The sequence below is a fragment of the Coregonus lavaretus genome (genome assembly GCF_964263955.1).
Source record: "Coregonus lavaretus genome assembly, chromosome: 36".
Lineage (NCBI taxonomy): Eukaryota > Metazoa > Chordata > Actinopteri > Salmoniformes > Salmonidae > Coregonus > Coregonus lavaretus.
The window spans coordinates 24,263,308-24,286,805 of NC_140023.1; the positions used below are offsets into that span (position 1 = coordinate 24,263,308).

At 44.7% G+C, this 23,498-nt stretch overlaps 1 protein-coding gene across 1 annotated transcript in view; it reads left to right on the plus strand.

Moving 5' to 3' along the window:
• Positions 1 to 23,498, plus strand: part of LOC311111039 (proto-oncogene tyrosine-protein kinase receptor Ret-like) — a gene marked incomplete at both ends in the record, with an annotated part of 40,261 nt that overhangs the window by 9,372 nt on the left and 7,391 nt on the right. Inside the window, 13 exons of the mRNA XM_084153735.1 lie at positions 12,199 to 12,435; positions 12,872 to 13,159; positions 14,981 to 15,219; positions 15,316 to 15,511; positions 15,719 to 15,918; positions 16,208 to 16,499; positions 17,030 to 17,161; positions 17,240 to 17,350; positions 17,485 to 17,598; positions 17,790 to 18,046; positions 18,250 to 18,397; positions 19,102 to 19,209; positions 19,551 to 19,768. Coding sequence (XP_084009861.1) covers positions 12,199 to 12,435; positions 12,872 to 13,159; positions 14,981 to 15,219; positions 15,316 to 15,511; positions 15,719 to 15,918; positions 16,208 to 16,499; positions 17,030 to 17,161; positions 17,240 to 17,350; positions 17,485 to 17,598; positions 17,790 to 18,046; positions 18,250 to 18,397; positions 19,102 to 19,209; positions 19,551 to 19,768 — 2,540 coding nt within the window. The remainder of the gene's footprint in view (positions 1 to 12,198; positions 12,436 to 12,871; positions 13,160 to 14,980; positions 15,220 to 15,315; positions 15,512 to 15,718; positions 15,919 to 16,207; positions 16,500 to 17,029; positions 17,162 to 17,239; positions 17,351 to 17,484; positions 17,599 to 17,789; positions 18,047 to 18,249; positions 18,398 to 19,101; positions 19,210 to 19,550; positions 19,769 to 23,498) is intronic.

A 23,498-nucleotide genomic window follows, 5' to 3' on the forward strand; every position in this document is an offset into this window, starting at 1 on the left:
CTGGGGCTCTTTCTCTAGTCTAGCACATGAGCTCATAGCTGGTCAATCTCTCCGGTGATGTGCGCCGTGAGCTAATTGAGTTTCTGTCTTTGTCCTGGCCAGCTGAGAGTCAGAGGACGTCCCCAGTCGGTCTGTTTGTCAGACTGGTCCAATCCTAAACATCGTTCTTATCTGTCACTGGCGGTCTGAGCATGCAGACATGTTTCAAGTTGTTTGTTTATGTCCTGCAACAGAGGATTGTCTTTATCTAGGCTTCGATTAAAGGAGGAGACAAGAATACGAATTCATACCTATAGCATGTAATGGTTATTAAGTCAATAGAAAGAATGATAGCGCCAGTGTAGTGTTCTTTAAAAACCCTCAAGGAATTATATATCAATTGATGAAAATGGCATTTTAAAAAATCGGAGGGTTTTCTAATTGATAATAATGTTGATACGTAATGCTTTGCATTTATGGTGTACAGTTTATAAGGTGTTTAGTTCTCTGCATTACATGGGGTAACTCACCCCATCCAACACAAATGTCTAGCACCCACCAGTTTTGGGGGTTATTAGTAGATCAAAGTGTTGGTTTCAAAAAGTCGGACCTTCCATCGTAAATCCTGGCTATGCCTTTGAGCTGAAATCAGTATGTTCAGATTGCATCATGTGTTTGCAGTCATAGTCCTTGCCGTGGTTATGAGAGGTCAAAGCAGTGAGCACATCTGCTGATGTGTGACTGTGGCTAACATTGAATTTCTCAGGTTTTCAATCATCACAGTGATCGAAAGAAGTCCTGAGTCACTCCAGTGGTAAACCTTAATGGTATCACTGAACAAAGAAACCTATTTGCTCCCAAACGGGCTTGATGCATTCAATTAATAAGCTTTGATATAAACTGCTTACTTTTCTGTTGGCTTCCGTCCTGGAAATAAATTGAATTTTGACTGATATAAACCAATTGAGTAGCCAGCATATGGTTCACCCAATGTGGCCAACCTCAAGCCACAGTCAGCCCTCACTAGTGAATTCTAGTTTCACCTGTTTGTTGTTTGACCGTCGATTCTTGTCAGTCCACATGTGCCTCCCTTCACATCTTCTCTGAGTGTACCTCTGCTTCTTATGTATCTGATATAGGAGAGAAGGATCAAGCAATTCAATACTTATTTCAGATATTATTTTATGTACAATGAGCTCTTATAGTTTGTCTACTGACCCTGATACACAATGATGTTGTTCCTTTTTGTAAACATCGCTCAAGCATTTAGGATCAGAATTTTAAGAGGATATTCTAGCACTTTGTTTTGCAGCGTTATCTACACAGCACAGGAGGTTGGTAGCGCCTTAATTGGGGAGAACGGGCTCGTGGTAATGACTGGAGCGGAATCAGTGGAATGGTATCAAATACATCAAAAAAATGGTTTCCAGGTTTTTGATGCCATTCCATTGGCTCTGTTCCGGCCATTATTATGAGCCGTTCCAGCCTCCACTGCTACACAGTTATCATGTTCCCTGTAGCCTTGGATTTCAGGGCAGGGTGACTGTTTTAGATGTTGGATCTGAAAAAGGGAAATGTCTCCCTCTGATGGTCATTGGCTGCTGCTTGGATTTGGATGCTGGATGCTGTAAGAATATGTGCAACATTTCTTACTATGCTTTCCATATGAGTGCTATGACCGGTGGAGCTTGTTTTCTTAGTACTTGATATACTTTATGATTGTGTTGCTTTGCAAAATCTGGCACCTCTTCACTTTCTTAATCCATGTCCAAATTCATGTCCAAATGTTGTGGTTTCAACCTTTTAAGTTTTTTTTCAAGCAGATCAAATGTTATGAATGACTTTCATTTGAATAGATATTGGTGTTGGATAATGTCCCCCACTACTTTGAGATGTGGAGTGAAACCAAATAATCTAGCCCTATAGCAGAATTTTATGGAGGGGTATCCAGGTCAGTATTAAAATGCAATGTGAAAATGCTTTTGGACAGAATTTGGCCAAGATTTTTCAGACAAGTGGACCACTGGCACTCATCTTAACAAAGCTTTTAATAAAGAGGGTCATAGCTTGGCTGACTGAATCTCCCTCCTTCAGGAAGACTGGACATATTTTATCCATCAATTCGACCCCCTGTCATCCAAGCACAGCGAAATTAAATCAATGTCTGAAACCAGAGCGAAGGCCTCAACTGCACCAACAGAAATAGAAAATCTAGTTCCGCTGTCTGCTAATGACATTAGTGCATTCCCTAAATGGCCGTCCCCACCGACATTGGACAGGAACACAACAGAGGATATAATTACAGGCCTAACACTCACATCTCACTTTTCCTGTAAAACACACATACAGTAGCCTGCTATTGCGCTTGATAGATTAGCCAACATTGGCCCCAACCCCCTCAGTCCCGGCCAGCAGGTAATGATTCATGATTCATTTCTTCACAGTATCATGTTATCCCCTGCAATTATACTTCCCAAGGTGAAACCAAGGAGAAACGGAAACCACATCCTTATTCACCATGTGAGAAACTCATTACTGCTTGGGTGTCATTTGAGCCCCTCTTTTCAATTTTGGTTGACATAAAAATAAAAGATATGCCAATAAAACATATGTATTGTACAGATACAGTCTCATCATATACTGTAGTCTCATCATTTGACATGTATGGTGGCATAATTGAAATAGGCCTATCAGGGAAGAGATTTCTGAAACAGGAAACAGCAGAGGGTGCACCCCCCTATCCACATCGACGGGACCGCAGTGGAGAAGGTGGAAAGCTTCAAGTTCCTTGGCGTACACATCACCGACAAACTGAAATGGTCCACCCAAGCAGACAGTGTGGTGAAGAAGGCCTCTTCAACCTCAGGAGGCTGAAGAAATTCGGCTTGGCACCTAAAACCCTCACAAACTTTTACAGATGCACAATTGAGAGCATCCTGTCGGGCTGTATCACCACCTGCTACGGCAAGAGCACCGTGGTGCAGTCTGCCGAACGCAATATCGGGGGCAAACTACCCGCCCTCCAAGACACATACAGCACCTGATGTCACAGGAAGGCCAAAAAGATCATCAAGGACATCATCCGAGCCACTGCCTGTTCACCCCGCTATCATCCAGAAGGCGAGGTCAGTACAGGTGCATCAAAGCTGGGACCAAGAGAATGAAAAACAGCTTCTATCTCAAGGCCATCAGACTGTTAAATAGCCATCACTAGCACATTAGCGGCTGCTGCTGCCTATTGAAATCACTGGCCACTTAAAAAATTTAACACTAGTCACTTGAATAATGTTTACAGTCACTTTAATAATGTTTACATATCTTGCACTACTCATCTCATATGTATATACTGTATTCTATTCTATAATATTCTACTGTATCTTACTCCATACCGCTCTGTCATTGCTCTGTCATTGCTTGTCCATATATGTATATTTTCTTAAATTACATTCCTTACTAGTTTTGTGTGTATTAGGTATATGTTGTGAAATTGTTAGATATTACTTGTTAGATGTTACTGCACTGTCGGAGATAGAAGCACAAGCATTTTGCTACACCCGCTATAACATCTGCTAAACATGTCTATGTGACAAATTAAATTGATTTGTTAGTTGATTATGTGCAGGCACACCCTCAAGTTAGGCAGTAAAAACAAATGTCATAGGATTGTGAAATTCAATGACATGGTAGTAAGCCTGAAGGCTACATTCAGTGGATATGTGTCCCACGGTACAGTCACCTCCAAAATGATTGGCGCCCTTGATAAAGATGAGCAAAAAAGACTGTATAAATTAAATAATACAAATACTGAGCCATATTGTATGCAAAAAAAAATGAAGAAAATTTGTTTTTTACACTAATACAATTGCTCTGGGAAATATATTTTGTTTAAGGAGTAATTGTTTTTTTCTCTCAAAAAGATAGGTATCAAAATTATTGGCACCCCTGTTTTCAATACTTTGTGCACCCTAAAAATTGCGAGGATAACGGCACTGAGCATTTTTCTAGAATGTTTTATGAGATTGGAGAACACATTGGGCGGGACCTTAGACCATTCCTCCATTCAGAATCTATTCAGATCCTTGATATCCTTCGGGGTCTGCGTTTATTGACTGCCCTCTTCAATTCGAACCACAGATTTTCAATGGCAACCTGGACTCAGCAGTCGACGTAACACAGTACATTTAAATTTGATCCCCTCCATTTAGTATGATATGTTACGTTTCATATGATATGCATTAATTTGTGGATGTCCATCATTCATTTCACATGATATGTTACGTCCTCCAATTCATATTATATGTTAAGAATTGCCAATATGTATGATATATTACGAATTCCAATTTGTTGTGGCTAATAGTGATGGGAAGTTCGGCTCTTTTTACTGATTCTGATCTTTTCGACTCGTTCAGTTAAAAGAACAAATCTTTCGACTAATTTCGTTCATTGAGTCAGTCATGCCCAGACCACGCAGAACCCCCTACCGGCGAACGATGAACTGAAATTTGAGTCATGATTTAAGCCTCGCATTCACATGTTGTTCACCATAGGGGGCTTATTGGCGGTGTCATTTGTGACTGAGACTTGTAAACCTATGCTTTAAACAATGTACATTTGCTGTTTGCTAGGCATAGGCATGATTATTTCTTAATATATTTTAAACGAGGTCTAGACTAGTTGTGGCCGCTACCAGACTAGATTGTGAATGACTCTTGGCGGAATGCAATGCTTGACTGCCATAAGAGTGCTAAGCACAATGTCGTTCGCTGCTCTCAGAATGTCTCTCTCAGACCCAATGCACAAAGTGATCATATAGTATACACTGAGTATACCAAACATTAGGAACGCCTTCTTAATATTGAGGTCCACCCTACTTTTGCCCTCAGAACAGCCTCAATTCGTTGGGGCATGGACTCTATAAGGTGTCGAAAGGGTTCTACGGGGATGCTGGCCCATGTTGACTCCAATGCTTCCCACAGTTGTGTCAAGTTGGCTGGATGTCTATTGGGTGGTGGACCATTCTTGATAAACACAGGAAACTGTTGAGCGTGAAAAACCCAGCAGCGTTGCAGTTCTTCACACACTCAAACTGGTGCGCCTGGCTCCTACTACCATGCCCCGTTCAAAGGCACTTAAATATTTTGTCTTATCCATTCACCCTCTGAATGGCACACATACACAATTCATGTCTCAATTGTCTTAAGGCTTAAAAATCCTTCTTTAACCTGTCTCCTCCCCTTCACCTACACTGATTGAAGGGATCATAGCTTCCACCTGGATTCACCTGGTCAATCTATGTCATGGAAAGAGCAGGTGTTCCTAATGTTTTATACACTCAGTGTAAATGCGTTGGGTTTAGAAAATAACAAAAATACAGTAAAACATACCTGCAGTAAAAGATATCAAACAGTGATAACAGGCATTGACAGGACAGTCACAGCCACATGTTCACTGGTTGGATAGAACACAGGATATATTTTAGATAGGAGCAATAGTAATGATACATTCCCTCAATGTGAAGTGACATCAATCCATAAATACAGAGTACAAGTACAGCACATTCAGAAATTATTCAGACCTCTTCCCCTTTTCCACATTTTGTTACGTTACAGCCTTATTCTAAAATGGATTAAATAAAACAATTTCCTCAACAATCTATACACAATACCCCATAATGACAAAGCGAAAAAAAGAAATACCTTATTTACATAAGTATTCAGGCCCTTTGCTATGAGACTCGAAATTGAGCTCAGGTGCATCCTGTTTCCATTGATCATCCTTGAGATGTTTCTACAACTTGATTAGAGTCCACCTGTGGTAAATTCAATTGATTGGACATGATTTGGAAAGGCAAACACCTGTCTATATAAGGTCCCACAGTTGACAGTGCATGTCAGAGCAAAAACCAAGCCATGAGGTCGAAGGAATTGTCCGTAGAGCTCCGAGACAGGATTGTGCCGAGGGACAGATCTGGGGAAGGGTACCAAAAAATTTCTGAAGCATTGAATGTCCACAAGAACACAGTGGCCTCCATCATTCTTAAATGGAAGAAGTTTGAAACCAGCCAAACTGAGCAATCGGGGAAGAAGGGCCTTGGTCAGGGAGGTGACCAAGAACCTGATGGTCCCTCTGACAGAGCTCCAGAGTTCCTCTGTGGAGATGGGAGAACCTTCCAGAAGGACAACCATCTCTGCAGCACTCCACCAATCAAGAATTTATGGTAGAGTAGCCAGACAGAAGTCACTCCTCAGTAAAATGCACGACAGCCCGCTTGGAGTTTGCCAAAAGGCACCTAAAGACTATCAGACCATGAGAAACAAGATTCTCTGGTCTGATTAAACCAAGATTGAACTCTTTGAGCTTGAGAGGCTCTGCAGAGAAGAATGGGAGAAACTCCCCAAATACAGGTGTGCCAAGCTTGTAGCGTCATACCCAAGGAGACTCGAGGCGTTAATCGCTGCCAAAGGTGCTTCAACAAAGTACTGAGTAAAAGGTCTGAATACTTATGTAAATGTTTTCCATTTTTATTTTTCAATAAATGTGCATACATTTCTAAAAACCTGTTTTTGCTTTGTCATTATGGGGTATTGTGTGTAGATTGATAAAAAATCAATAATAAAAATGTAATCCATTTTAGAATGAGGCCGTAACGTAACAAAATGTGGAAAAAGTCAAGGGGTCTGAATACTTTCTGAATGCACTGTACAACCCTTCTTATATAAATATTTTAAGATAGTAAGAAAGTAAACATTCACTTATTAATATTTCATTAAAGAACACTTTGATTACAAATAAATCCCTTGCTAGCGTTACATTACAGTGCGCTGGCTGTCCGCGATAGTTAGCTCATCATTGACATGGCTAGCTTAACTTGCCAAAATAGGCTTTATATACATTAACGGCAACATAAATATATACATAGTCACATTCGCTAATGACTTCGGAATATATGACGCAGTTTTCAAAATACACTATTGTGTCTGAACCTGCTCTCAGAATGTCTCTGTCGACTGAAGAGCAGGCGGACCAACTCTTCAAATAGGGGAGACACACTCAAAACCCACTAGTTGTTATTTCAAGGGAAATAATATAAAAAGGTCATTATGAAGACAAAGACAAAAACGAAAGTAGGGAGATGGGTCAGCGAGGATGGATGGGCGCATAACGCGAACATCTAGCAACCCATAGGTTGCGTGTCGAATCAGATCACAGAGAACTTTAGCATTTTAGCTAATTAGCAACTTTCATGTCAAGTTGAAACTTGAAACATGATGTGATTTAAACACGCAACCTTTGGGTTGCTAGATGTTCGCGTTATGCGCCCATCCATCCTCCCTGACCCATCTCCCTACTTTTGTTTTTGTCTTAAGTAACCTACTGTCCTATGTAACCATACAAACGTAATATATCATACAAATTGGAGGGGCAAAAATGTACGTTTACTATGTTACATCTGAACTATGCGTCCAAGCTGTCAATGGGGTTCAAGTCCAGAGACATTGTCATTGCAAAATGTAAATTTTGTGGTCAATTTACCATTTCTTTGTGGATTTGTTGTGTGCTTGGGGTCATTTTCTTGCTGGAAGATCCACTTTAACCAGGTTTTTGGTTAAAATGTCCTCGTACTTGGAGGAGTTCATGATGTTAAACTTAACAAGGGCCCTAGGACGAGTGGTAGCAAAACAGCCCCAGAACATCATAGATCCACCACCATATTTTAAAGTAGATATAAGGTTATTTCTGCATATGCATCCTTCTTTTGACGTCAAACCCACTGCTGGTTTGCATGGCCAAAGACCTCTATTTTTGTCTCATCTGACCATAGCACCCGGTTCCAATTCAAGTGCCAATGCCATTTAGCAAACTCCAGGCATTTACATTTGTTAGTTGCTTACAGTAAAAGCTTTTTTCTGCTAACCCTTCCAAAGAGCCTATTGGCATGGAGGTGGCGTCTAATTGTAGATTTGGAGACTTGGTAACCCCAAGATGCGACCAATTCTCCAACTGTGGCGCTTGGATTTTTCTTTGCCTCCCGAACCTCCTTCCTCACTGGGACAAGATACATTTACATTTACGTCATTTAGCAGACGCTCTTATCCAGAGCAACTTACAGTTAGTGCATACATTATTATTTTCATACTGGCCCCCCGTGGGAAACGAACCCACAACCCTGGCGTTGCAAACACCATGCTCTATCAACTGAGCTACCTCCCTGCCTGCCATTCCCTCCCCTACCCTGGACGACGCTGGGCCAATTGCGCGCCGCCCCATTGGTCTCCCGGTTGCGGCCGGTTACAGCAGAGCCTGGATTCAAACCAGGATCTCTAGTGGCACAGCTAGCACTGCGATGCAGTGCCTTAGACCACTGCGCCACTCGGGAGGCACCAGGCAAGTTTACCACTGTTCCAGTGGTTTTAAACTTTTGAATTATTGCCCTATTATTGGTAAGTGGTATAGAAAAAGTGTATTTTTTTTTACCCAATGCCTGATTTCTGAAGGTCAACAACCATTTGTCTTTTTACGTTAGTGAGTTCTTTGCCTTTCCCCATGGTGATGGATGACAAATGGATTTGATATGCGTGTTTCCTCATTTTCAGGGCCGGGTTACCAAACGGGGCCCCCAACCAAATTACACAAAATGTTTTTTTCCTATTTTGGGGGGGTTGGGGGCCCTCCAGATAGCATATGAACATGTCATAAGCATTGGCAAAATGTGTAGAATTGCAGGAAATTAGCTTTAAAACTGCAATATTTTCTCTCATCCTCATGGCAAAATGTAAAGAGTAGCATGAGATGAGCTATAAAACAGCAAATCTTTCTCTCTGCCCCCCCCCCAAATTTTTTTTGTAGAATTACAGGAAATGTGTTTTAAAACTGCAATATTTTCTCTCAGACTCATGACAAAATGTGTAGAAGAGCATTATAAAACTGCACATTCTTCTGACTGTCCCATGGCAAAATTTGTTTAAATGCAGGAAGTTGGACGTTTTGTTGTTCTTTTTTTTTTGGAGGTCGGTGCCCCGGGGCCCCGAATGCAGTTGTCCGGCCCTGCTCATTTTTATACCCCAGTGAAACAGGAAGCCATGAAAGGCCACAAAACAGTTCCTTAAACTGAGATGAACTTAAAAACGAAGAATGTTAATGCACATTTTATTTTGTTTGATTTTATTTTAAGAATATTTAGGGATGTCAATAACTTTTTGATAATAGTTTTTATTACTTGTTAAACAAAATCTCTTTCTCTGAGCAATTGTATTAGTGTCACGACTTCCTCCGAGGCTGCCTCCTCTCCTTGTTTGGGCAGGCTTCGATGTTCGTCATAACCGGCCTTCTAGCCACTAATCTCATCATTCCATTTGTTTTGTCTTGTTTATTACACACACCTGGTTCATATCCCCTCATCAGTACCTGTATAAGTGTTCCCTCTGCCCCCTTGTCTTTGTGTGTGATTGTTTATTGTGGAGGTTGGATTAGCTCGGTGGAGCTCTTTGTTATGTTGTATCGCCGGGTTATTTTCACCCGTGTGCTTTTCCAGTGCGCCTGTTTTCCGCACTGAAGTGTTTGACGCATTGCTGCGTACTACTGTGTTCAACCTTTTATTCTGTGATTTGCCCTCCTGCTCCTGACTCCTTCAAATCACACATCACAGAATCACACACCACAACATGGAGTCAGCAGGAGAAGTGAACAGGCGACCAAATTACCACCTCAACGGGGCGGGGGATTGCCCGATAAACCTCCGGGTAGACGCTGTGCCTCCCAGGAGTCATGTGTATCCCCTGTCGTAGGCTGAAACGGAGGCAATGGAGACATACGTCTCCGAGTCCCTGCGCCAAGGGTTCATACGTCCCTCCACTTCGCCCGCCTCCTCAAGTTTATTTTTTGTGAAGAAGAAATACGGAGGTCTGCGCCCTTGCATTGATTACTGAGCACTTAACAAGGGGACAATTTGTTATAGTTATCCTCTACCCCTCATTCCATCTGTAATCGAGTCAATGCATGGGGTGCGCTTCTTCACAAAATTAGATCTCCGGAGTGCGTACAACCTGGTGCGTGTCCGAGAAGGGGACGAGTGGAAGACAGCATTCAGCACAACCACTGGGCATTATGAATACCTGGTGATGCCGTATGGTTTGATGAATGCTCCATAAGTCTTCCAGTCATTTGTGAACGAGGTGTTTCGGGACATGCTTGGTCGCGGTGTAGTGGTCTACATCGATGACATTCTGGTGTATTCCGCTACGCGCGCAGAGCATGTGTCCCTGGTTCGCAAAGTGCTGGCCCGACTGTTGAAACATGACAGTTCGTCTCCTTCCTCGGAGACCGCATTACCACCTCAGGTGTGGAGATGGAGGGAGATCGCATTTCAGCCGTGCGTAATCGGCTGACTCCAACCACAGTTAAGGCGGTGCAGCGCGTTATTGGCTTTGCCAACTACTATCGTAGGTTTATCCGGAGCTTTGGCAAGGTCGCAGCTCCCATCACATCTCTGTTGAAGGGTGGGCCGTCCCGGCTCCGCTGGTCTGCTGAGGCTGACAGGGCCTTCAGTAACTTGAGGGGTCTGTTCACCTCAGCCCCGGTACCGGCCCTCCCGATCCATCACTACCGTTCGTAGTGGAGGTGGATGTGTCCGAGGTAGGGATAGGTGCTGTCCTATATCAACGTTTGGGCACGCCACCAAAGCTCCGCCCCTGTCCCTTCTTCTCCAAGAAGCTCAGCCCGGCGGCGCAGAACTACGACGTTAGTGATCGGGAGCTGTTGTCTGAGCCCTGACCGTGTGGAGGCACTGGCTCGAGGGGGCGAAACACCCTTTCCTCGTCTGGACGGACCACTGTAACCTGGAGTACATCCGGGCAGCGAGGAGGCTGAACCCTCACCAGGCCAGGTGGGCCCTATTCTTCACCCGGTTTGATTTTACACTATCTTACATCCCGGGTACAAAGAACGTGAAGGCAGACGCACTGTCACGGCTGTCTGACACAGAGGAGAGGCCCAGAGACAACACCCCCATACTCCCGGCCTTCTGCATTGTGGTGCCGGTAGTGTGGGCGATGGACGCGGACATAGAGCGGGCGTTACGCACAGAGCCATCTCCACCTCAGTGTCCAGCTGGGCTTTAGTACGTGCCTTCTCTTGTCCGTGACCGTCTGATCTATTGGGCACACACGTCCCCCTCCTCTGGTCACCCAGGTATCGGTCATACAGTGCGCTGCCTGAGCGGAAAGTACTGGTGGCCTACCTTGGCAAAGGACGTGAGGGTGTATGTCTCCTCCTGCTCGGTGTGCACACAGAGTAAGTTACCTAGGCACCTCCCAGCGGGTAAGTTACAGCCCTTACCAGTTCCACAATGGCCATGGTCCCACTTGTGTATTGACTTCCTTACTGATCTTCCCCTCTCTCAAGGTAACACCACCATCCTGGTCATTGTGGACCGCTTTTCCAAAGCCTGCCGCCTCCTTCCTCTGCCCGGTCTCCCCATGGCCCTGCAGACTGCGGAGGCCCTATTTACACATCTCTTCCGGCACTACGGGGTGCCAGAGGACATAGTGTTTTTGGCAACAGTGCTTACTTTTTTTCCTCTCTTCAATCAAACAGCATCTCAGTTACTTGCTACTGTACTGGGAATGTCAAAGACTGTGTCTTGATATTTCAGAGTGCACTGTAGTTATTCAGACTATATCTACATGATTCCCAGGTATGTTAATAGTATCTGGGTGGTTTGGTGATTCCATGTGTTACGGAAGCAGCTAACCAACCATGAAAAAGAGTACTCTCACTTTGTCTAGGGGTTCGTGGCCTGCCTAGCTGATCTCAACTCTGTAACATGTCTGAATGTGTGTATTTAACATGAAAGCAGGAGTAAGCTAACAGGGTGTTGGATGCATGTGCCTAGGAAGAAAGTGTACTTACCAGGGTCCAGGATGAGCTCTGTCCAGGATGAGCTCTGATGAGCTCTGTCCTGACTCTGTAGTTGTCCAGCCCAAGCAGTTAATAAATGTTCAATTGTTGGTGACAAAAACAATAATATATACAAAAAGAAACAAAAGCTAATGCCATAGCAAAAAGGCATTCAAACAAATGTAGGAAGACCTCGTCAAGCCTTACTGGCACTCTCAGCACCTGCCCGAGTTGCTGCTGCTCCCTAGAGACGGGATGTGGAAGAGTGCTGTCTACCTCTAACTACCTCCATTCCTAACACATGGCATTTCTTTATTTTTGCAGGGTCAGTTGGGCTCTACTTCCCCCAGAATCAGTACAAGGAGACTGTGTACGTCGGGCAGTCTGCAGGGACACCCGTGCTCCAGGTCCACGCCATGGTGGAGAGTGACTCTCAACGGCCCCACTTCTACCTGTGCTACCTGAGGCCTCCACCCTATGCTCCGTGGTTCCACCTGGACGAGACCACAGGGATACTCTCCATGAATAAGACCCTGGAGTGGAGCGACTTTGACTCTGCATGTGAGTTTAACAGAGACAGAAGGTTGTGCATATGTATTATTTTCCCATTGTTTATGGAATATGTTATGAAGTTGACCGTGCAATCTATTTACTTGAACACAACACTCCAATATCTTTACAATATACGGTTATATTTAACATTGTAAAATGTGTGGGGGGAAGTGATTCAAGTTGCTCAGCTTTCACGCTTTGTGCATACTAATAACGTTGAGCTTCAAGGTGATACATCATGTTCAGGGATCTGCTTTCAGAATCTGGTTCTAACCATTGGTTCCAACGATGAACTTAGCATTAAGATGCTTTTGGGAAACTGGAGCCCAGGACAGTAATGTAATTGCATAGAAGCCCAGAAAGTGCCCAGTCATCAAGAAATAAATGCACTGTGGGAGATTTAAATGGGGCCCTGTGTTACTCTTTTGGTTCTCTTGCTGATCAGATAAGTTTTGGAAGCTGCCGCTGAGTGTCATTGCAGCGACCAGACCATTGAAGAAGTTCCTCTGTGGCCTCAGCCACCCCACCGTACAGGTCAGCCTGACCTTCATCAATGACACAGCGCCACCGTGTGGCCAGACCAGACCAGAGCTGAAGAAACTGTGCTTCCCTGACAAAGACCTGCACTCCCACATTAAGGAGAACAGGTTCCCCGGGGCCCTCCGCCAGCTCAGACAGCTCACCAGGCTTAACGTCTGCCCCAACTACACCATCTCCTACAGTGTAGAATCCGGTGAGGCTTGCTACACTCGCCCCACCCACACTGTCTCTGTGCATCATATTATGAGAAACATGAAACACTTTGCATGTCTCTACACTGGCGTACCACACCCCCCCCCCCCCCCCCCCCCCCCCGCAGCCCCCCCTGGAGGTTGCCTCCATAGAATTAGGAATTAGAATACTAGAATGGACATGAACCTTCTTATGATGGGATAAAGGTCAGCCATTTTGATCAGGGAATTGGTCTACCATGGTTTGCCAGTGCTGTGATAAGATGTTCTATAAAATAATTAATTTGAATAATTTATCAGGGTCCAGTTTGTCAGCTAGCTAGCCAGCCAGTTTTAGAGGAATGATTCCATACATTTTTCAAATTAACTGCCAATATGCCAACATTCCATTCAAACAATGCAGTCAATCTACAACTATACACTGGCTGAAATCAATAGATGATAGGACTTAGACAAGTTGCAAATGCAACAAGTACTGACATTGTATCATATAAAGAAAACAAAAAAGTATTGGGACAGTGACACATTTTATGTTGTTTTGGCTCTGGACTCCTACACTTTGGATTTGAAATGATACAATGACTATGAGGTTAAAGTGCAGACTGACAGCTTTAATTTGAGGGTATTTCCATTATATCGGGTGAACCGTTAGTATTTGGTCCCATATTCCTAGTTTGCAATGATTACATCAAGCTTGTGACTCTACAAACTTGTTGGATGCATTTGCTGTTTGTTTTGGTTGTGTTTCAGACTATTTTGGGTCCAACAGAAATGTATGGTAAATAATATGTTGTCATTTTATTGTAAATAAGAATATAATATGTTTCTAAACACTTCTACATTAATGTGGATGCTACCATGATTACGGACAAATGTCCAGCTATCATACCCCCACAAAAATTCTAACCTCCCCTGTTGGTGTAATGGTGAAAGATTTGCATGTCTTGGGGGTATGATATTTGTGCAACTCTCAATCATCATTATTTACGATTCATTCAGGACTATCTGTAATCATGGTAGCATCCACATTAATAAAGAAGTGTTTAGAAACATATTATATTCTTATTTACAATAAAAGTGACTCCAAAATGACACAAAATGATCCAAGGTACTGGAGTGCAGAGCTGAAATAACAACAAATGTGTCACTGTCCCAATACTTTTGGAGCTTACTGTATATATATATATATATATATATATATATATATATATATATATATATATATATATATATACAGTATACAGAAAATGTGTATAAAACCCATATAGAAAGCATTTATGATTATATGACAATATTTTAGGTTGACAATAATTCTATTGCACAATTTCTGATATATAACATGCCTTTGTTTAATTTTCCTGCATAAGTAAAATCAGGATTATGCCTCTGCCATTCATTCCAATTAGCTGTAAAACTGCAACATGTTCTCTTAGCTTTATTGCAAAATGTGTAGAATAGCATGTGATTAGCTATAAAACTGCAAATGTTCCTCTCTCCCCCATGGCAAAATGTGTAGAATAGCAGGAAATGTGCTTTAAAAATGCATAATTCTCTCAGCCTCATTGCAAAATGTGTAGAATAGCATGAGATTAGATATAAACTATACATTATTCTCTTTGCCTCAAGGCAGAATGTGTAGAATTGCCACTGGGTCTTTACTAACCTTGGTGGGTTACCCCATGTTCCCACTCTTATAGAATGCATGATATTAACCTCAATCTTCTTTTCGATTTTCTTTCTCATTGCTGCTCCAGTAGTCTGGCAACATGAGACTAACATGATATGTTGTTTACATCTCCTCTTCATGTTCCATTTGGCGCTAGATGTTCCAGCCCCATTCGCTGTGAATGACACCACCACTGAGTTGGTAGTGACAGCTCCATTGGACCGCGAGGAGAGGGAGACGTACAGTCCCATTCTGGTTTGCACAGTGCAGACTGACACGATGATAGACAAGTTTTTTGTTACACTACATATCAACGTCTACGACGAGGACGACAATGCACCGTATGTCAGTGGAACAGACACAGAGGACGTGGTACTAGATTTTGATCGCATGCAGGTGACTTTACATTACTTTTACTACCATACTGTATATCAGTTTATTGCTATAAATGTATCATTGATACCACTGTTGTTCTTGTTGTGTGTTTCTCAGGGAAGTTCTTTTGGCAACTTGGTTGTCTATGATAGAGACACAACACCCAGGTATCCCAAATCCCAGAGTCAGAATAGATTTGTCGGAAATATGATGACCAATGACTCATGGATAAATGAAATGTTCACCATAGAATACTCTTTCAAAGAAGAGAAGGCCATTTTTGGCAACGTCCGAGGCACTGTTCATGAGTTCCGTGAGTAGTCCAGATGAGTTCCACAATCACTCTAAGGGCTGGTTTCCCGGACACAGAGTAAGCCTAGTCGCTTTCCAGTCTAGGACTAGAGTTAATATGTGTCCGGGAAACCAGCCTGTTAACTTCTACAAAATATATTGATCGATTCATTAAATAAACTAACTGCCCCCCCCCCCCCCCCCCCCCTTCCTTTTGTGTGGCATATAGGGCTTGCACTGAAGAAGAATTTGTCTGTAACCGAGAATAGGACACTCCAGCTGGATTACCTGGTTAATGACACTACATACCCCGGTCCAGAGGGAACTGTGATGCTGCACTACAATATCACCATCTTACCTGTCCCCATCCACTTCACCAATGTGACATACCTCTTCACCCTAACATGTAGAGCTAATGTCTACGCCCAGGTACCTAGTGTTCACATGCAGCCCTCTTCGCTTGAGAAGAGGGATCCTGCTTATGAAATGCTTATGAAGCAGACAACTCTTTTAAGATAATAGTATTCCTCTGTGGAGGAATAATGTGATGAAAATGCCATTAAAGCAGTCTGTGAGGTTACTTGGTTGATATTTCACAGGTTAGCTCATCATGGACCTATTTTCACCCCAGTATGCTATACTGTATGTAAGATCATGTGTCAATCCGATTATAACTGTAGCATTTTCCCTGTATGATTTATGTTCCTTCTCTTTTCAGGTTGGTAGGATTTGTGTGGACAACTGCCTGAAGTTCCAGGGCATCAATGTCACATACCGGCTAGCGGTAGCAGAGAAGACAGATAAGAATGTGTCCGCCGACATACAGTCATGCTACGCTGCGATTAGCATTGCACAGAGCCTCAAGGACATGGCGGGGGTGTTATATGTGAACGACACAGAGGCGCTTCACAGGCCAGAGTGCCAGGACCTGCAGTACGTGGTTATTGCTCAAGAGCAACAGAATCTGCTGCAGGCTAGCGCTCAGATCCTCATTGTGCTCGATGGCAATAGTAAGTACTCTCCTGAGATAATTAGTTAATTCCCAGCAATACTCCAGACTGATGCTGATTTGGCCACAGAGATTATCAATGAATGAGATGTATGGCATCCATATTTGGAAGTCGTCAGTTCTGTCTGACTTCCTAATATGGATGCCCTAGTGTTGCCCCTTTTTCAAGGCTCATGCCTCATTGTTAGAGACCTTAGTACTAGTGTAGTAGAGACATTTCAAATTATGTTAACTCTATCCATGTCCAAGACTCTATCCATTGCTTTGTCCATGTCCAAGACTCTATCCATAGCTTTGTCCATGTCCAAGACTCTATCCATAGCTTTGTCCATGTCCAAGACTCTATCCATAGCTTTGTCCATGTCCAAGACTCTATCCATAGCTTTGTCCATGTCCAAGACTCTATCCATAGCTTTGTCCATGTCCAAAACTCTATCCATAGCTTCGTCCATGTCCAAGACTCTATCCATAGCTTTGTCCACGTCCATAGCTTTGTGTTGTCTTCATAAAGTTTGTGTTTGTGTTGTGTAGTTGATAAGCAGGGCCTAGAGGACCAGCGGTTCCTCTCCTGTGCAAAGGGGAGACAGCGTAGGGACTGTGAGAACATCAGAGGCCTGGGGGCAACCACAGGGAGGTGCCAATGGAGACAGGGCTCTGCAAAAGGTACCCACACTCTACATAATTAGGGGTATTTCATTGGCACAGGAAATGATGCTATTATATTTTTCCTCTATCTTTCAGGAATATCAGAAAGTTATTCCACCTGCTCCCCTGACCTCCGCACATGCCCTGATGGTTTTTGTGATGCAGTTGAAAGCAAAGACGTGTCAATATGTCCTCAGGATTGTACAAGTGAGAAATGTCTAAATCTTTTACTGCCATTTAAATTTGGCTACCGTATTGATGTTCTTTATTTTTTGACAGTATTTCAAGAGCTTTATTTTATTGTTGAATTCAATAGATGTATATGTCTTTGTGTCTCTCAGCTGAACCCGTTATAGGAGGTCATGAGAAAGGCATTGTGTCTGGCATCAGAGCAGGTCATGGAACCTGCTATTGTTACTCTGAAAAATGCTTCTGTGAGAAGGATGATATAGAGGGTGAGTTGTTTCATTTAAAATCCCTTTTTGTTCTATGTGTATTGACCCATATACCCCCCGCATAGGTCATGAAACAGCATGATACTGTATGTCAATCAAAGGTGAAATTACATTTAGCCTTTGTTATCAGAGGATGGTTTCCATGGTGTTTTTTTGTTGACCACTGACTCCTTCTGCCATGTCTGATCCAGAGGCCATGTGTGACGAGGTCTGCAAGACCATCATTGCCAGTGCCGTGCTGCTCTCCTTCATCGTCTCCATCCTCCTGTCCTCCTACTTCATCCATCGTTACCACAAGAACTCCCCCAAGCTCCCCATCACCTCGGCTGAGATGACCTTCCGGCGGCCCGCACAGTCCTACCCCATCAGCTACTCCGCTAACAACATGCGCCGTGGCTCGTTGGACTCCATGGAGAACCATGTAGCCATTGACACCTTCAAAATACCTGTAAGGCCTTAGCTAATACGATGTTTGCCAAATTCCTGAAACTTTCCCCAAATTCCCAGGTTTTCCTGAATATGTTTGGAAAGTTTCCGGAATTTTGCAAACCTAGCTATACTAAATTGCCTTTTAAATGATCATGAGACCTGCAAATATATGTTGTATTAATAGAGACGTTTTTAAAATGCGTTGCTTAATTGTTTTAACAGGAGGATCCCAAATGGGAATTTCCACGCAAAAACCTGGTGCTGGGCAAAACCTTAGGAGAAGGGGAGTTTGGGAAGGTTGTCAAGGCAACTGCATTCCGGCTGAAAGGAAAGGCTGGTTACACCACAGTAGCTGTGAAAATGCTTAAAGGTAAGACTAACCGGACAAAGAGCACACAATAGGAATAATTATTGTAAGACTCATGCAGTGAGTGAGTCCCTAGATGTCTGTATACTGAATATACAGTGGAAGTAGATTTTTATGATGTGACATTTGGCCAGATATAAGGTGCAGGCAGTTCTGCCACCCTAGGCGAGACATACATTTTTTTGACGCCCCCTCCTATTCCCACAAAGTAGAATAGTAGCCTATACAGTGTCCGCCCGCAATTACATTTCATGAATGCCCATCCACAGGGGTGCAACTTTGGTTTTAGAAGTGGGGGGGACATCATTATTATATATATATTTTTTTTATCCTATCGGATAAACACTCCAAACAGCCTACCCGACCGCTCGGAGGCGTCCGCATGGTCCTAAAGCACACCGCGGCCTTGTTTTGTATCACATTCCAATGATAAAACTGGGGAGGACAAAAATGCAATTTCAGAATGTCTCCCCTCGTCCCCAGTGAAAGTTGCGCCCCTGCCCATCCATATGGTACCGTTTGTCAGTCCTGATTCCTGACAAAGACCTAAGACTGATCACTTTGGCTACTCAAGCTCTGAATATAAGCTACCCAAATTTATTAAATTCCGCCCTTGTCAATCTGCCGTCCTAATCCTGCCTAAGGGCCTGATAAGGTGATGTATTTTATGAAAGTATTTCATGAATCTCTCTTTTATTTTGCAACAGACCACGCCTCACATAGTGAACTGCGTGACCTGCTGTCAGAATTCACCTTACTGAAGCAAGTCAACCATCCACACGTCATCAAGATGTACGGAGCTTGCAGCCAGGATGGTAAGGCTTCATACCCATCCACTCCGAGCACCATTTGAGGGTATCAATGTTACTGATTGACTGTACCTTCACCAATGGAGATGTGTGATACATGAGAATCTTGTCTTCAGATCTTGTCCTTTATGGTAGCAGTGCCTCAGATACCCTGTCTGATCAAATTATGCTTAAAGTCATCATGAGGTTGTGGTATAATAAATTGTGGACCCACTTGATCATATTAATGAAAACGTGATGTCCTTGCAATGCTTAACCTTCCGGTGTTATACCTGGTATATGTGATGAATATTTCATTAAATACTGCCAGATACTCTAAGCCTAAGTGTGTGTTTCTTTCCATCTAGGTCCAATGTACCTGATTGTAGAATATGCCAAATATGGGTCACTGCGCAACTTCCTACGTGAGAGCCGAAAGGTGGGACCCAGCTACATGTCGGGCAACGATGCCAACCGCAACTCGAGCTACCTGGAGAACCCAGATGAGAGGGCACTCACCATGGGCGACCTGATCTCCTTCACCTGGCAGATCTCCAGGGGCATGCAGTACCTGGCTGAAATGAAGGTGCCTGTATAGCAATTATCACTTTCAAAATATTCACCATGTGGCGAATCCTAACTTCCACTTAAGTCAAATTTCACTTAGTCTCCCGTTGACGTCAATGCATGACTCAGTGAAAATTTGACTGAAGTGGAAGTAAGGATTTGCCTTTATTATACAGTCACCTCCAAAATTATTGGCACCCTTGATAAATACTGTATGAGCCAAAAAGACTAAGTAAAGTAAATAATACAAATACTAAGCTATATTGTATGCTCTAAAAATGTGGAAAAGTATATTATTTTATACTAATACAATTGTTTAGAGAAAGAGATTTTGTTTTACAAGTAATAATTGTTTATCTCAAAATTATTGGCACCCCTAAATATTCTGATCTATAAAATCAAACAAAATTATACCCCCAAGACATGCTAACCTCTCACCATTACCAATTACAACGGAGATTAGCATGTCTTGGGGTTATGATTTTTGTGCCTCTGTAAATTTCTCGCTCATAATTATTCACGATTCATTTAGGATTATCCGTAACCATGGTAGCATCCACATTAATGTTGTCAAGGTAGATGTAGGTGGGTGTGGGTGGAATCAGGCGCAGGACGCAGTACGTTAGTCCAACAGACTTTAGTGATGCACAGCAAACAAACACGAAATAACTGCCCTGAGGCAAAAGCTCCGCACGTAGGCGAAAACACAAGCGCACAAACAGGTGCGACAAAATACTCCAAAACTAAGGAGCAAAATAGCTCAACCGAGCAAACAGTAAATATCCAGCCTACTGGCACGACAGTAAAACAATCACATACAACACTAGACAAACACAACGAGAACTTATAGGACACTAATTACACTAAACGTACGGAGTACGCCGGTGCCCCCTCGATGTCCAATGGGGGCGGAGGAGTCTCCCTGATCTCACTTTCTTGGAGTGGGCCAGCTACCACCGGCCTGAGAAGAGACACATGGAACGAGGGGTTAATACTCTTATACTCAACAGGTAGTTGTAATTTGTAACACACCTCGTTCAACCTTCTCAGGACTTTAAATGGCCCTACAAACCGCCGACCCAGTTTCCGACAGGGCAGGCGGAGGGGCAGGTTTCTGGTAGAGAGCCAGACTCGATCACCAGGTGCGTACACCGGTCCCTCACTGCGGTGGAGATCGGCGCTCGCCTTATGACGTCGGAGGGCCCGCTGCAGGTGGACGTGTGCAGCGTTCCATGTCTCCTCCGAGCGCCGCGCCCACTCATCCACCGCAGGAGCCTCGATCTGGCTCTGCTGCCAAGGTGCCAGAACCGGCTGGTAACCTAACACACATTGAAAAGGGGTTAGGTTAGTGGAGGAATGGCGTAGGGAATTCTGGGCCATCTCGGCCCAGGGAACGTACCTTGCCCACTCCTCCGGCCGGTCCTGGCAGTATGTTCTAAGAAACCTACCCACATCCTGGTTCAAGCGTTCCACCTGCCCATTACTCTCCGGGTGGTAACCCGAGGTGAGGCTCACCGAGACCCCCAACCGCTCCATAAAAGCTCTCCAGACTCTGGAGGTAAATTGGGGACCTCGATCAGACACAATATCCTCGGGTACCCCGTAGTGCCGGAACACATGGGTGAATAGTGCTTCGGCGGTTTGCAGGGCAGTAGGAAGGCCCGGCATAGGGAGCAAACGACAGGCCTTAGAAAACCGGTCCACAACGACCAGTATAGTGGTATTCCCCTGTGAAGGAGGAAGGTCAGTGAGGAAATCCACCGAGAGGTGAGACCATGGTCGTTGTGGAACGGGCAGGGGTAGTAACTTACCCCTAGGCAGATGTCTAGGCGCCTTACACTGGGCGCACACCGAGCAGGAGGAAACATAAACCCTCACATCCCTCGCCAACGTGGGCCACCAGTACTTGGTACTAAGGTACTAAGTGCACTGTCCGGCCGATACCAGGGTGTCCAGAGGAGGGTGACGTGTGAGCCCAATAGATCAAACGATCCCGAACCTCGAGCGGCACGTACTTCCGACCCTCCGGGCATTGAGGTGGACTAGGGTCGGTGCGTAACGCCCGCTCGAGTTCAGCATCGACCTCCCACACTACCGGTGCCACCAGACAAGACTCCGGCAGTATGGGAGTGGGCTCCACGGACCTCTCCTCCGTGTCATACCGCCGAGACAGCGCGTCTGCCTTACCGTTCTGTGACCCAGGGATGTACGTGATCTTAAATGTGAAACGGGTCAAAAACATATTCCACCTCGCCTGGCGAGGGTTCAGCCTCCTCGCTGCCCGGATGTACTCCAGGTTACGGTGGTCCGTCAAAATGAGGAAAGGGTGTTGAGCCCCCTCAAGCCAGTGCCTCCACACCTTTAGGGCCTGTACCACGGCTAACAACTCCCTGTCCCCCACGACATAGTTTCGCTCCGCCGGACTGAGCTTCTTGGAATAAAAAGCACAGGGGCGGAGCTTAGGTGGCGTGCCGGACCGTTGCGACAGCACGGCTCCTATACCGGCCTCTGACGCGTCCACCTCTACCTGAAATGGCAAAGAGGGATCCGGATGCGCCAGCACCGGAGCCGAGGTAAACAGGTCCTTCAGCCTCCCAAACGCCCTGTCCGCCTCGGCTGACCACTGCAGACGCACCGGACCCCCCTTCAAAAGAGACGTTATGGGAGCTGCCACCTGTCCAAAACCCCGGATAAACCTCCGGTAATAATTCGCAAACCCCAAAAACTGCTGCACCTCCTTCACAGTAGTTGGCGTTTGCCAATTACGCACGGCTGACACCCGGTCTACCTCCATCTTCACCCCTGACGCAGACAACTGATAACCCAAAAAGGAGACCGACTCCTGGAAGAACAGACACTTCTCTGCCTTGACATACAGGTCGTGCTCCAACAGTCTCCGCAACACTCGGCGCACCAGGGCCACATGCTCGACTCGGGTAGGTGAGTACACGAGAATGTCATCGATGTACACGACCACCCCCTGCCCCTGCATGTCCCTGAAGATCTCATCCACGAATGATTGGAAAACTGAAGGAGCGTTCATCAACCCGTATGGCATGACAAGATACTCGTAATGGCCCGAGGTGGTACTAAAGGCTGTCTTCCATTCATCGCCCCCCCTAATGCGCACCAAGTTGTACGCGCTCCTGAGATCTAATTTAGTGAAGAAACGCGCCCCGTGCAATGACTCCGTCATGGTCGCAATCAGCGGGAGTGGATAACTGTACTTCACCGTGATCTGATTGAGACCACGGTAATCAATGCACGGGCGTAATCCTCCATCCTTTTTCTTCACAAAAAAGAAACTCGAGGACGCAGGGGAAGTGGAAGGCCGTATGTATCCCTGTCTCAGAGATTCGTCTATGTACGTCTCCATAGCTCTCTTCTCCTCCTGAGACAGAGGATACACATGGCTCCGTGGGAGCGCAGCTCCTGCCTGGAGGTCTATCGCACAATCTCCCTGCCTATGGGGAGGCAACTGCGTCGCCCTCGACTTACTGAACACAATAGCCAAATCCCCATACTCAGGGGGAACGTGCAATGCGGGCACCTGGTTTGGACTCTCCACCGAGGTAGCCCCTATGGAAACGCCTAAACATCGACCCACACACTGGGCAGACCACTCCATCAGAGCCCTCTCCTGCCACGAAATAGATGGGTTATGGGTACTCAACCAGGGCATGCCCAGCACCACCGGATACGCAGGCGAGTCGATCAGAAATAGCTGGATCATCTCCTGATGACCCCCC